A 13,775-nucleotide genomic window follows, 5' to 3' on the forward strand; every position below is an offset into this window, starting at 1 on the left:
GCGCATCTGAAATCCTGCGTTACCTCGGATGGCTCTTCCAATTTAAGAGGAATGCTCTCTTCGTAGACCCTGGCAGAGTTGAACCAATAAAGTCTACGAGCTCGAAGCTTTGTAAACCTACCCGTAATAACTCTTAATGATTAATTTCCGCAGAGATTGACGGGTGACTCATCCCGATTAAATTAAATCTGGAGCACTGGTAGAAAAGAAAGCGAGGCGGGGGGGGAGCAGTGGGAATGTGTATTGGCGCATCGCTTGCCAAGGATGAAACCTGCTGTGAAAACGTGCTTTTAAAATACTCACTTGAAAAGCATTTTTGTCCCCTATTCAATTTAAACCATGAGCCAAGATGGAGCAGTGAGTAGAGTGCAATACTGCAGGCCACTAAAGCTGACTGATAAATCTGCAAGTCAGCGGTTCAAATCTCACCACCGGCTCAAGGTTGACTCAGCCTTCCATCCTTTCGAGGTGGGTAAAATGAGGACCCGGATTGTGGGGGGCAATAGGCTGGCTCTGTCCAAAAGTGCTATTGCTGACATGTTGTAAGCCGCCCTGAGTGTAAGGAGGGGGGCGGCATAAAAATTGAATAAATAAATAAATAAATACACTTTTAGTAAACCTATGCAAAAATCACACACACCCAGTACCCTACCTTGGGGAACACCGCTTTTAACTGGGACGGGGGTGGATATGGTGCTTCCAATTTTGACCACGTTGTCTGTTTGACAGGAATGCTGTAATCCAGCTATGGAGGGATCCTGAGATGCCATAGGATTTGAGTTTTAGGAGTAGTTTGTCGTGGACCACTGAATCAAAGGCTTTGCAGAAGTCGATATAAATTGCATCTATGGATTTCCTTTGATCTAGATGAGTTGTCCATATATTTTTGCAGTGGAGGTGCTGCAGGTTGCAGGATAGTTTTTTTTTCCTGACAGCTCATCTGTTTGGAACCCATATCGCATCTCAGACATTAACACCCTTGAAAATGTCCAAAGATACTTCACCAGAAGAGCCCTTCACTCCTCCCCTTGAAATAGAATACCCTACGAGACTAGACTTTCAATCATGGGCCTAGAAAGCTTAGAACTAAGACGCCTTAAACAAGATCTAAGTATTGCTCACAAGATCATATGCTGCAACGTCCTGCCTATTGGCGAGTACTTCAGCTTCAACCACAACAACACAAGAGAACACAACATATTTAAACTTAATATTAAGCGCTCCAAACTTGACTGTACAAAATATGACTTCAGTAACCGAGTTGTCGAAGCGTAGAACTCATTACCAGACTCCATAGTGTCATCCCCAAACCCCCAACACATTACCCTTAGATTATCTACGGTTGACCTATCCAGATTCCTAAGAGGTCAGTAAGGGGCGAGCATAAGTGCACAAGAGTGCCTTCCGTCCCCTGTCCTATTGCTCTCCTATATCTCCTATACCTTTCCTCTATTCCTATATCTCTTCTTCTATTATTTCATTGATATGTTCTATTACTATATCTTCTTTTCTATTCTTTCAGATATATTTTACTATGAGTATCTCCTCCATAACCTTCATCATTTTTTTACTATCTGTATGTATATATATACCCACTAAAACCCTCATTGTGTATTGGACAAAATAAATAAATAAATAAAATAAATACACACAGAGAGAGAGAGAAACACACAACCTTATGCCCATTTCGAAACCGGTGTAAGAGAATTTCAAAATTTATTGGAATAGCGACGTGAGGTTCTTGCGGTGACTTAAGTGATTAGGCAGCCCAAAAAGTGTGCAAAGGTGTTTTTTTTTTCAGAATAACAGTTGCAAGGGACCTCGTAGGCCATCTAGTCCAACCCCCACCCCCATCCAAGCAGGAGACCCTACGCCATTTCTGACCGATGGCAGTCTGGTGTCTTCTTGAAAACGTTTCCACGGATGAAACACCCACACCTTCACAACTTCTGGTTGCTTCATTGTTTTTCCTCTGTGGCTTCGCACACATCCGTTACACACCCCGAGGCCGTGTAATCATGAGAGAACTTTGCCCAAGGGAGAACAACACCAAGAAAACACCTCCCCAAAATACTGCAATCTCAAAAAAAAGTCCACACCCCTCCAGAAAAACACAAAATAAATTCTCAACACAAAGAAACAGCCACCAAAATGATCTTGGGGGGGGGGGCACACAAAACAGACAGCGGCTGTTAGAAGAATGCAGATGTAGGAAGAAACAATGAATTAAACCCAGCTCGGTTTTCCTGATCAGGACTATGCGGCTAGTCCACAACATATAGGTGTAATGGTGCCTGTCCAATTAGTTGTACAGTGGTACCTCTACTTAAGAACTTAATTCGTTCCGTGACCAGGTTCTTAAGTAGAAAAGTTTGTAAGTAGAATCAATTTTTCCCATGGGAATCAACATAAAAGCAAATAATGTGTGCAAACCCATTAGGAAAGAAATAAAAGCTTGGAATTTGGGTGGGAGGAGGAGGAGGAGGGGGAAAAAATCTTGAACGCCCGGTTCTTATCTGGAAAAGTTCTTAAGTAGAGGTACCACTGTATGTTGTAAAGGTCATAAACTGGGTCAGTTGTGTGACCGATCCAATTTTATAATCTTTTTTTTCTTTGTAAAACAGATCTTAGAATTGCCAAGGTTGAGAGACCCTGGTTTAGCCCAGGGACAATGACCCATAAATGCATTACAGGTTGTCCTCGACTTACAACACTTAATTTAGCGACTGTCCAAAGTTACAACAGAACTGAAAAAAGTGACTTGTGACTGTTTTTCATAATTATGACCATTGCAGACCCCCTCCGAGATTTAGATTTGGAATGCTTGACCCCTGACTCACATTTATGACGGTTGAAATGTCCCATGCTTTTACGACAGTCTGTCAAGCCAAGTCAATGGGCCAAACAGATTCACTTAACAACCAAGTTACTAATTTAACAACCGTAGCAATTTGAAACATAGAAGATTGATAGCAGAAAAAGACCTCATGGTCCATCTAGTCTGCCCTTATACTATTTCCTGTATTTTATCTTAAGATGGATATATGTTGATCCCATGCATGTTGAAATTCAGTTGCTGTGGATTTGCCAACCACATCTGCTGGAAGTTTATTCCAAGCATCTACAACTCTTTCAGTAAAATAATATTTTCTCACGTTACTTCTGATCTTTCCCCCAACTAACCTCGGATTGTGCCCCCTTGTTCTTGAGTTCACTTTCCTATTAAAAACACTTCCCTCCTGAACCTTATTTAACCCTTTGACATATTTAAATGTTTCGATCATGTCCCCCCTTTCCCTTCTGTCCTCCAGACTATACAGATTGAGTTCATGAAGTCTTTCCTGATAGGTTTTATGCTTAAGACCTTCCACCATTCTTGTAGCCCGTCTTTGGACCCGTTCAATTTGATCAATATCTTTTTGTAGGTGAGGTCTCCAGAACTGGACACAGTCTTCCAAATGTGGTCTCACCAGCGCTCTATACAGCGGGATCATAATCTCCCTCTTCCTGCTTGTTATACCTCTAGCTATGCAGCCAAGCATTCTACTTGCTTTCCCTACCGCCTGACTGCACTGTTCACCCATTTTGTGACTGTCAGAAATCACTACCCCTAAATCCTTTCTTTTGAAGTTTTTGCTAACACAGATCTGCCAATACAATACTCAGATTTTTTTCTATTAAAAACACTTCCCTCCTGAACATTTAACCATTTAACATATTTAAATGTTTTGACCATGCCCCCCCTTTCCCTTCTGTCCTCCAGACTATACAGATTGAGTTCATTATGTCTTTCCTGATAAGTTTTATGCTTAAGACCTCCCACCATTTTTGTAGCCCGTCTTTGGATCAGCTTAGCAACTATGGAAAGAAAAGTTGTAAAATGAAACAAAGCTCACTTAACCAATTTCTCACTTGACAACATAAATGCTGGGAGATTTAATGCATATTTTTCTCAATGTCCTCCTTTCTTTAACCCGTTTCTTCAAATTCGTTCCTTCGCCTCTCTTTCATGCCCAAAACGTTCCTTTTCCAAATTCCACACCCTTTCAACCAACATTCCCCATCTTCCAAAGGCTGTGCATTTCATGAGCTCATGCACTCCCTACCTGGCAAAACTATTCATAATCTCAATTATGAGGACCCAACCCAAAACAGTTCGGGCCCATCGTTCGGAAACAGGGCTCTGCAAAAGTACTTCCAAGCAAGTTAAGATTTGCAGCTCGTGAATAAGAGCCTGTTAGATTTGTTCCATTAGAAATTCCATATTTGGGAAAACAATTTCCTTCTTAGCACCTGGTACCCACAACCTCATTTCATCAACTGTTTCGCTCCACCAAGAAATGCCAGCCAAGCAGCTGGCCCAGGACTACCCCTTAAACACCGTCTTCAACATTCCCAACCTCAAGTCATTTGAGGTCACAAATCATCTTAACGCTGTAAACAATTACGCTAACTTTCTTCTTCTATGGCTGAAACCAACTGCAAACCTTACAAATGGAGATGTATCTCTCTCTTTTTGGAATCCCCCCCCTCAATATTTTGTATCTAAGCAAGAGGCACTTGAGATAAAGCCAATTTTGAGAGTCCCGTCATAGATCTTGCGTTGTATTTATTTATTTACCCTATTTATTTATTTATTATTTGTTTGTTTGTTTTGTCACTTACGTATTGGTGGTATTCAAAGATATAATATTTATATACATGATACTAGTAAAAGATGTTGACCTTTAAAGCCCTTCATGGCATTGGACCAGAATATCTCCGAGACCGCCTTCTGCCGCACGAATCCCAGCGACCGATTAGGTCCCACAGAGTTGGCCTTCTCCGGGTCCCGTCAACTAAACAATGTTGGTTGGCGGGCCCCAGGGGAAGAGCCTTCTCTGTGGCAGCCCCGACTCTCTGGAACCAACTCCCCCCAGAGATTAGAACTGCCCCTACTCTCCTTGCCTTTTGTAAGCTCCTTAAAACCCACCTTTGTCGTCAGGCATGGGGGAACTGAGACATCTCCCCCGGGCCTATACAATTTATGCATGGTATGTTTGTATGTATGTTTGCTTAGTAAATGGGGTTTTTTAAATATTTTAAACTATAATTTAGATTTGTCATGAATTGTTTTACTTTGTTGTGAGCCGCCCGAGTCTGTGGAGAGGGGCGGCATACAAATCTAAATAATAAATAAATAATAAATAAATAAAAGAGAAACATTAGGACAGGGGACGGAAGGCACGCTGGTGCACTTACGCACGCCCCTTACTGACCTCTTAGGAATCGGGAGAGGTCAACAGTGGAGAGTCTAAGGATAAAGTTTGGGGGGTTAGGTGATGATACTAGAGTCTGGTAGTGAGTTCCATGCATCAACTACTCGGTTACTAAAGCCGTATTTCCTGCAGTTGAGTTTGGAGTTTTACTTTAAGTTTCTATCTGCTGTGTGCTCGTGTGTTGTTGTGGTTGAAGCTGAAGTAGTCGTATGGTACACTTCAGACTGCTATGTAGAATTCAAATATCCTTTCAAAATGTGCTGGGTCCTGTGGAATTTTATTTGTGTGTTTGTGTGTGTGAGGGGGTTTAATCTTTTAAGAGTGGAGAGAGAGAGAGAGAGGGGTGATTTTCAACATTTGGCAACTAAGCGGTGGCATTACATAATTGTTTTTTGAAAAATACATATTTCAGATGTCTCAATTTTTAGTCTACAGATTGCTCTACAAGGTGTTGTACAATAGCCTTTGCAGATCTGATTCCTGGCACGCAAACTGAACTGAATGGAACTTGTAATGCCAGAGAACATTTCTGACCTACTAAAGAATTTCACATCCTTGCTTGTATCTTCCATAGGAAGGATTTAAAACTCCCGTTTCCTGTGTGTGTGGGTTTGCTTTCTTAAATCTGGGAAAGGTCTCGATGAAGCCAAATGCCAAGGGATTCCCCGGAATAACAAATAGCAGAAATCTCTCTCGCTCTCTCTTTTTCTTTCCAAACCTTCTCAAGGGCAGGCTGGAGGTCAGCTTTTATTAAAAGATGGCAGTTAAAAAGAACATAATTCGTGCTTTCCAATTTATATGTTGCTCTGAGTCTGCAAGGAGATGGGCGGCAAATATATGTGATTAAATAAATAAATAAATAAAAATTGACAATACTGTATTGCACGAGGAAGCCATGTTTGGGATCAGCCTCCGTTAAAGGCAACAGCCTACTACAAGTGGAATGTTACGGTTTCTAATTATTTTAATTAAGGTCCGAATGCTTCTGAAAATTTCACAGAAGTCTAGGCCAGTGTTTCCCAACTTTGGAATCTTGAAGACATCTGGACTTCAACTCCCAGAATTCCCCAGCCAGCGTTCTCTGGCTGGGGAATTCTGGGAGTTGAAGTCCAGATCTCTTCAAATTGCCAAGGTTCGGAAACACTGGGCTAGGCAATGCAAAAACAACAAAACCTTTTCGTGAAAATGAAATGCTATTAATTTTGGTCTCCAAATACATGCTGGTATTCAGTCCCTTAGGACAGAAGTCTTCTACCTAGACAACTTTCAGACTTGTGGACTTCAACTCACAGAATTCCCTGCATAAATACAAGACAATGGCCAAATTTTGATCACGTGGCCATAAGGATGCTTACAATGGTAGTAACGGTATGTGCAAAACATTTAGAAACATAGAAACATAGAAGTCTGACGGCAGAAAAAGACCTCATGGTCCATCTAGTCTGCCCTTATACTGTTTTCTGTATTTTATCTTAGGATGGATCTGTTTATCCCAGGCATGTTTAAATTCAGTTCCTGTGGATTTACCAACCACGTCTGCTGGAAGTTTGTTCCAAGGATCTACTACTCTTTCAGTGAAATAATATTTTCTCATGTTGCTTTTGATCTTTCCCCCAACTAACTTCAGATTGTGTCCCCTTGTTCTCGTGTTCACTTTCCTATTAAAAACACTTCCCTCCTGAACCTTATTTAACCCTTTAACATATTTAAATGTTTCGATCATGTCCCCCCTTTTCCTTCTGTCCTCCAGACTATACTTAGTATTTGTAAGTCACTTTTTTCTTTTTAGGATTGCCGTAACTTCGAACAGTCATTTACCGAATAGTTGAACATTTAGGAATCCCTGCAAACTTAAGAAGGCTGTGTTTTCCTCTCTTTGTACTCCATAATAATTTTCTCTCTTTCTAGCCCACAATAAGCAGGCACATACCAGGCCCGCACTCCCATCTCTTCGTTCTTTGATCCTGGCGCTCTTAAAAATAATTTCAAGGCTGCTTCGAGATACCGGGCGCCATGCCAAAGCAGGCGACAAACACCCACTCAGATTCCTAACTTGGCTGGAGGGGAAGAAAAACAGAACATCAACCCAGGAGCATGAATCATAACAGCCTGAGATTTCCCCAGTAGAAACTCTCAACTTTTCCCTGTCGAGAACTGCCCTGTACAATCGTACAAAAGGTTTTATACGAGGGTCGCCCAGAAAGCAATGCACCACATTTTTTTTTCTCAGCCTACAGTAATAATAATAATTAATAATAATAATAATAATAATTTATTGGATTTGTATGCCGCCCCTCTCTGTAGACTCGGGGCGGCTAACAACAATAATAAACACAACATGTACAATCCAATAATAAAAACAACTACAAACCCCTATTATAAAACCAAACATACACACAAACATACCATGCATAACTTGTAATGGCCTAGGGGGAAGGAATATCTCAACTCCCCCCATGCCTGGCGGTATAAATGAGTCTTGAGTAGTTTCCGAAAGACAGGGAGGGTGGGGGCAGTTCTAATCTCTGGGGGGAATTGGTTCCAGAGGGCCGGGGCCGCCCCAGAGAAGGCTCTTCCCCTGGGGCCCGCCAAACGACATTGTTTAGTCGACGGGACCCGGAGAAGGCCAACTCTGTGGGACCTTATCGGTCGCTGGGATTCGTGCGGTAAAGGTACGAATGCAAAACTTTAGATATGCATTATTTGAATTGTAAGGCGTGTGTAAGTTTTGCATTTCTTCAGACGGGTAGCGTAACTGCAGCAGTGTTTCAAATAGCGTCTGTAAGTGATGTACGTCACAAGCAGCGTGCCATCATTGAATTTCTCACTGCGGAGAAAGAAACTGTTGAGAACATTCACAAACGTTTGTGTACAGTTTATGGAGAATCTGCAGTCGACAGAAGTACGGTTAGTCGCTGGGCATAGAGGGGGAGGCCATTAGAAGAACAGAACAGAAGAACAGAGGGGGAGGCCATTAGAACAAGGAGTGGTACAAGTAAGGTTAGTCGCGCAAGACATTTTGAGGATGACGAAGAGGTGATTCGCACAGCACAGAAATGGCTACAGGACCAGAACAAGGCGTGGCACCGACAGGGCATAACACACCCTTGTGTATAGCTGGAGGAAGGCCATAGAAACGGGACAGAAATTACATGGGAAAATAGGGAGTGTAGAAGAAAACATAATTCTTTATTGTATCTAAGTTTCATTGTGTTCAATAAATAATTGTTGAAGAAAAAAAATGTGGTGCATTACTTTCTGGGCGACCCTCGTAGTGGGTGGCTACCGGTACGGTAAAGGACGGGGCACCGGTAGCCATCGCTGCACTGCGTTTGCAACTTCAGGTCTCTTGTATGTGCATCTCAATATTATTATTATTATTTAATAAATGTGTATGCTTTTGCTTCTGCACATGTGCAGAAAGGAAAATTTTGCAAGTGGATGCATGAATGCATGAGGTTTCAATGGGCTTCTTTGCTTCTGCGCATAGCAAGAATATCCTGGGACGTGCACACACATGCATTAGACCCGAAGCTATGTGCGCAGCACATCGGTAGCGGCGGGAATGGGAATCAGCCCCTGGGTGGCACATATCACCATAAAGGATAGCTAAAATGTTTATAAAGATACAAAATTTGGCCTTTGGTTCACCAAGGCAGAAACCCTGAGCGGAAGAGGTCAGAAGCGGAATTAATCCGATGTGATAAGGACCCATCTGCCCTCTTGAACTTTGGTTGAACCCCATGAAGATGCTCCTTCCATCTTCCACATCTCCCTCCTTTGAACATGCTGGTAAAAACACCCCAAATCTGATCCAGCATCCATGTTCCACACAGGATGGGAATTTGCGTGTTTAACTCTTAAGATAAGACCAAAACTCCAATGTAGACAGTCTTTTATACTCCTAGACAAGGTCCTTCAGATGTCCTCATCCTTGAGTGGAGCTCCCCGTGTTCTACCCAACTTAGGCACCTGCCCTAAAGCCCGAAGACAGTGATGGCGAACCTATGGCACGGGTGCCACAGGTGGCATACACAGCCATACCTGCTAGTATGCGAGCCTTTGCCCTAGCTCAGCTCAAATGTGCATGGGTGTGCCGGCCAGCTGATTTATGGTTTGCACAGAGGCTTTGGGAAAGGGGTTTTTGGCTTCCAGAGAACCTCCTGGGGGGTGGAAGAAGATGTTTTTACCCTTCCCTGGATCTAGGGAAGCTTTGGAGCCTGGGGAGGGTGAAACACGAGCCTACTAGACCAGGGGTCCCCAAACTTTTTACACAGGGGGCCAGTTCACTGTCCCTCGGACTGTTGGAGGGCCGGACTATTAAAAAAAACTATGAACAAATCCCTATGCACACTGCACATACCTAGTTTTAAAGTAAAAAACAAAATGGGAACGTACTATTTAGAGGGTGGAGAAGGTCTGGAATTCATATATGTTTATGTTTTGTTTTTAGTTTTCTTTTGTTGACATCTGATTGGCTATAGTACAAGGTTTTCTTGGCTTATGAAAAATGTATAAAGAAAGAAGGAAGCACTTTGGCATAATGGTTAATAAGTTAGAAATATAATTGGTGTTGCACTTTTTGAAGGAACATTAAAGAGGGAATTTAATTAAAAGAAAATGAATGTAACTGGATGACAAAATTAGAAAAAAAAACTTTTGCAACTTTTTTGATGATTGATATTAGCTACTAACAAAATACCACATTTTATTCATGGAAAATTAGATGGTACACTGTGTGGTTTGAATGTATGTTGAGAGAAAAATTAAAAAAATTACCCCCCCCCTCCTTCCTTCCTCTGTCCCTCCATTTCATTCTTCCTTCCTTCCTTGTTCCCTCCATTTCTCCTTCTTTCCTTCCTTCCTTCCCTCCTTCCTTCCTCTCCACTCCTCGTTCCCTCCCTCTCTTTCCCTTTTCTTTCTTTCTCTCTCTCTTTTCCCTGTGCTCTTGTCACTCACTGGCGGGCCGGATAAATGGCCTCAGTGGGCTGCATGTGGCCCACGGGCCATAGTTTGGGGACCACTGTACTAGACCCACCAGAAGTTGGGAAACAGGCTGTTTCCGGCCTCCAGGGGATGGGGAAAGCTGTTTTCGGCCTCCCCAGTCATTAAATTATGTGTGTGGACACTCACCCGTGCACGATAGCATGCGTGCACACTTTCTCGGCACCCTAGGAAAATAAGGTTCGCCATCACTGCCCTAAGACAATTTTTCTTGCTCAAAAGAATAAAGGGAACACTTAAACAACACAGAATAACTCCAAGTAAATCAAACTTCTGTGAAATCCAACTGTCGACTTAGGAAGCAACATTGATTGACAATCAAGTTCACCTGCTGTTGTGCACATTCAACTTTGTACAGAACAAAGCATTCAATGAGAATATTTCATTCATTCGGATCTAAGATGTGTTATTTGAGTGTTCCCTTTATTTATTTTTTGAGCAGCTTATATGGCAATTCAACGTTCCAATTTTTGGATGCAAAGCCCAGGTTGGCAGTCCAGGGATGGAGAAAGAGCCTCAGGGGCGATGCTGTTTTCGGTACCCACGCCCGCTGTAGACCCGGATGATCCTGGGCGCCTGCTTCCAGACGCTCAGCAGCTGCGAGGCCACCCTCTCCAAGGCGGGACGTTCGAAGTCAGCCAGCAGATTCACCGGCGAGGCTTCCTTGACGAATTTGGGCAAGGTCAAGATTTCGGGCAGGTGGGGGTTCCCAAGGAAGAGATGGGCCAGCCTCCCTCGTTGAAGAGCGTGCACCAAGAACAGGACCATATCCTCCAGCCGGGCCACCAAGAAGCGGTCCTCCCACGCCCGCCAGGGGTTACGCAGGAGCACCCAGAAAAGCGCCGTCTTGAGCACGTAGGAGGAGAGGACCCGATCCCATTGGGCAGCCGACAGGGGCTCCAAGGCGCGGCCCCCCAGCTCCCTCAAGCCTTTCAAGATCTGCAGGCATTTCAGGTGGCAGGAGTCGGCGGGCACCTGGTCCCGGAGCCAAGCCAGCAAGCGCTGCTCGGCTTTGGAGAGGTTGAGGGTCCAGAAGGTGCCCAGTTGGGGGGTGGCTGGAGAAGACAGCTGGGGGCCGAGCCAGGGGGTGAGGTAGAGCCCCTCGCCCAAGGGGATGGCCGGAGTGAGGTGGACAGTGAGTGAGAGGTGGCAGCAGACATAATCCGAGCAGGGCGCGATCTGCAAAACCAGCGGGCAGGGCGCCCCGACGGCCAACTGCACTCGGCAGCGCTCTTGCAAGCGGGCGCGCACGGCGCCCAGGCAGCGCTGCGTTTGTGCCTGGAACCAGCGGGCCACCAGAGCCGCCGACAGCAGGGACGCCCCGTCTTCTTCTTCCTCCTTCTCCGAGCCCCGGCTTGCGGGCACGCACAGAGCCCGGCTGGGAGAGCCTCGCGCGCCTCGGGCCACGCGCAAAGCACACAGGAAAGCGCCCCGCTGCTGCGCGCAAGGCAGGGCGCGCAGCTCCAAGCGGGCCGGCAAACGCAGCGGCACCAGCACGTCGAAGGCGTCGGGGCTGCCCACCTTGTGCTGCTCGTAAGCGCTGCCCGCTTGGACGAAATCCCCGCGCAGGGAAAGGCCGGGGGCCGCCTTGCCCGCGCGCACCAGCTCGCCCACCACCAGCCCGACGTGGGCTTTGCTGTGGCCCAGCACGTGGGGCGAGAGCCGCAGCCGCGTCTCGTAGAAGCCGTCCAGCAGGGCGCGCCGGCGGGGTTCCCGGCCGTTGCCGGAGACGCTTTTGGGTCCCCGCCGACCTCGACGCGCCGCCCGCCAAGCCCGCCAGCCCAAGCCCAGCGCGGCCAGCGCCAGCAGCAGCAACAGCAGAAAAGGCCCCGGCGGCTCTCCAAGCCCCGGCCAGCCCGCTTCTCCGGCCGTCGGGTCGGCAGGGCCGCGCAGCTTTTGCAAGACGCAGAGCAGGACGGTGCAAGCGAAGGTCAGGAGCGGCCAGAAGACGCGCGCGTTGAGGCTGTAGACGGCCATCGGGGAGGGTGGCGGGGGTCCTCAGGTCCGTCGGGGAAGCCGCACGGGCATCGTCCGTCGAAGCTCCACGGTACCGCTGCTGGAAACCCGACGAGGTTGCTTGCTTGGCTCCGGCCGGGCGGCGTTTCAACCCATCGCGGCGGTTTTTGGGGAGCTCTCCCCTCCTTCGACGGGGCAGCCCCGCCTTCTTCTTCTTTCACGGGCTGCTACAGACGGTCGTTAAGCGGGACGGGCTGAGTCAGTCCTCGCTCTGCGACCGCGCGCCCAGGCGAGGCTTCTTCCCCCGGGAACTTCGGCGCTTTGGAGGAAAGGACGCTCAAGGTTGTGGGTCGCCCTCGTCGGTGGGGCTTTGCGGCTTCAGCCCCGTCCTGGGATGCGGCCGCCGTTTTGGGGGGCTTTCTCAGCAGCAGCCTCGCTTTGCAGAGCTGCGGCCAAAAACTTTGCAAAAACTTTTTTCCCCTTTTCCCACCACCCGCTTCCTCTTCCGAGTGGCGGAGGCGGCGCGTCACCCGGCGGATGAGCTCAGAGGAAATGCCGAAGTCTGCGCTGGAGGAGGAGGAGGAAGGGGCGGTGGGACCCGAAGGGACGGGCCCAGGGTCGCCCCCCTCGGCTTGGCACGGGCCCGGGCGGGAGAAGCGCAGAGGAGAAGGAGGAGGAGAGGGGGGAGGAAAGTAACGGCCTCCGCGAAGGGGCGTGGATTGGTCCTGGGCGGTGGCTTGGAGGGAGGGGTAAGAAACCAGGATGGCCAAACAGACCAGGATTGCAGCTCTCTCGGTCTGGGGCCGCATCTTGATTTCCAAAAGGCAGAAATCTGCCAGCAATCAGATCTCTTCCCTAGGAGGAAGGGAGGGAGAAAGGAAGGAAAGGGAAAAGGAAGAAAGGATGGAGGGAGGGAAGGAAAGAAGGAAGAAAGGGGGAGGGAAATAAAGGAGGGAGGGAAAGAAGGGAAGGAGAAAAAAGGGAGGGAGAAAAAGAAAAGGAAAGGGAGGGAAAGGAAGGAAGGGAAAGAAGGGAGAGGGAAAGAAAGAAGAAAAGAAAGAAAGAAAGAAAGAAAGAAAGAAAGAAAGAAAAAGGTGCAGGAACTGGATTATATAGGGCTTCCTTGACTTACAACAGTGTTTCCCAACCTTGGCAACTTGGAAGATATTTGGACTTCAACTCCCAGAATTCCCCAGGCAGCGAATGTTGGCTGGGGAATTCTGAGAGTTGAAGTCCAAATATCTTCAAGTTGCCAAGGTTGGGAAACACTGACTTACAACCACAATTGAGCTCCCAATATTTGTTGGTAGGGCAGACAGGTTATGTGGACTTTGCCCCTTTAGGACCCTCCTTGCCGCAGTGATTCATTTAACAACTGGCAAGAAAGCTCGTAAAACTCAATTGTCTCACTTAACAACAGAGGTCTGGGGCTCAATTGAGGGGTCATAAATTGAGGACTACTTCAGGGATGAAATATGCTCCCAGTTCGCTCGTGCCTGTCAATCGTCGGAGAGCCAGTAGCGAAGGGAGCACCTGCCCGGATATCACCATTTGGGT

At 46.7% G+C, this 13,775-nt stretch overlaps 1 protein-coding gene across 1 annotated transcript; it reads right to left on the bottom strand.

Moving 5' to 3' along the window:
* Positions 1-7,511: 7,511 nt before the first annotated feature.
* ITPRIPL2 (ITPRIP like 2) lies at positions 7,512-12,888 on the bottom strand. The gene has a single exon (XM_070761140.1). It carries the CDS (start codon positions 12,237-12,239, stop codon positions 10,779-10,781), a length of 1,461 nt encoding a protein of 486 aa, XP_070617241.1. The 5' UTR covers positions 12,240-12,888; the 3' UTR covers positions 7,512-10,778.
* Between the last annotated feature and the right edge of the window lie 887 nt (positions 12,889-13,775).

The sequence above is a fragment of the Erythrolamprus reginae genome, chromosome 9 (assembly GCF_031021105.1).
Source record: "Erythrolamprus reginae isolate rEryReg1 chromosome 9, rEryReg1.hap1, whole genome shotgun sequence".
Lineage (NCBI taxonomy): Eukaryota > Metazoa > Chordata > Lepidosauria > Squamata > Dipsadidae > Erythrolamprus > Erythrolamprus reginae.

Excerpts from the sequence above, each read along its gene's own strand:
- ITPRIPL2 (XM_070761140.1), bottom strand. The coding sequence starts at position 12,239 with ATGGCCGTCTACAGCCTCAACGCGCGCGTCTTCTGGCCGCTCCTGACC.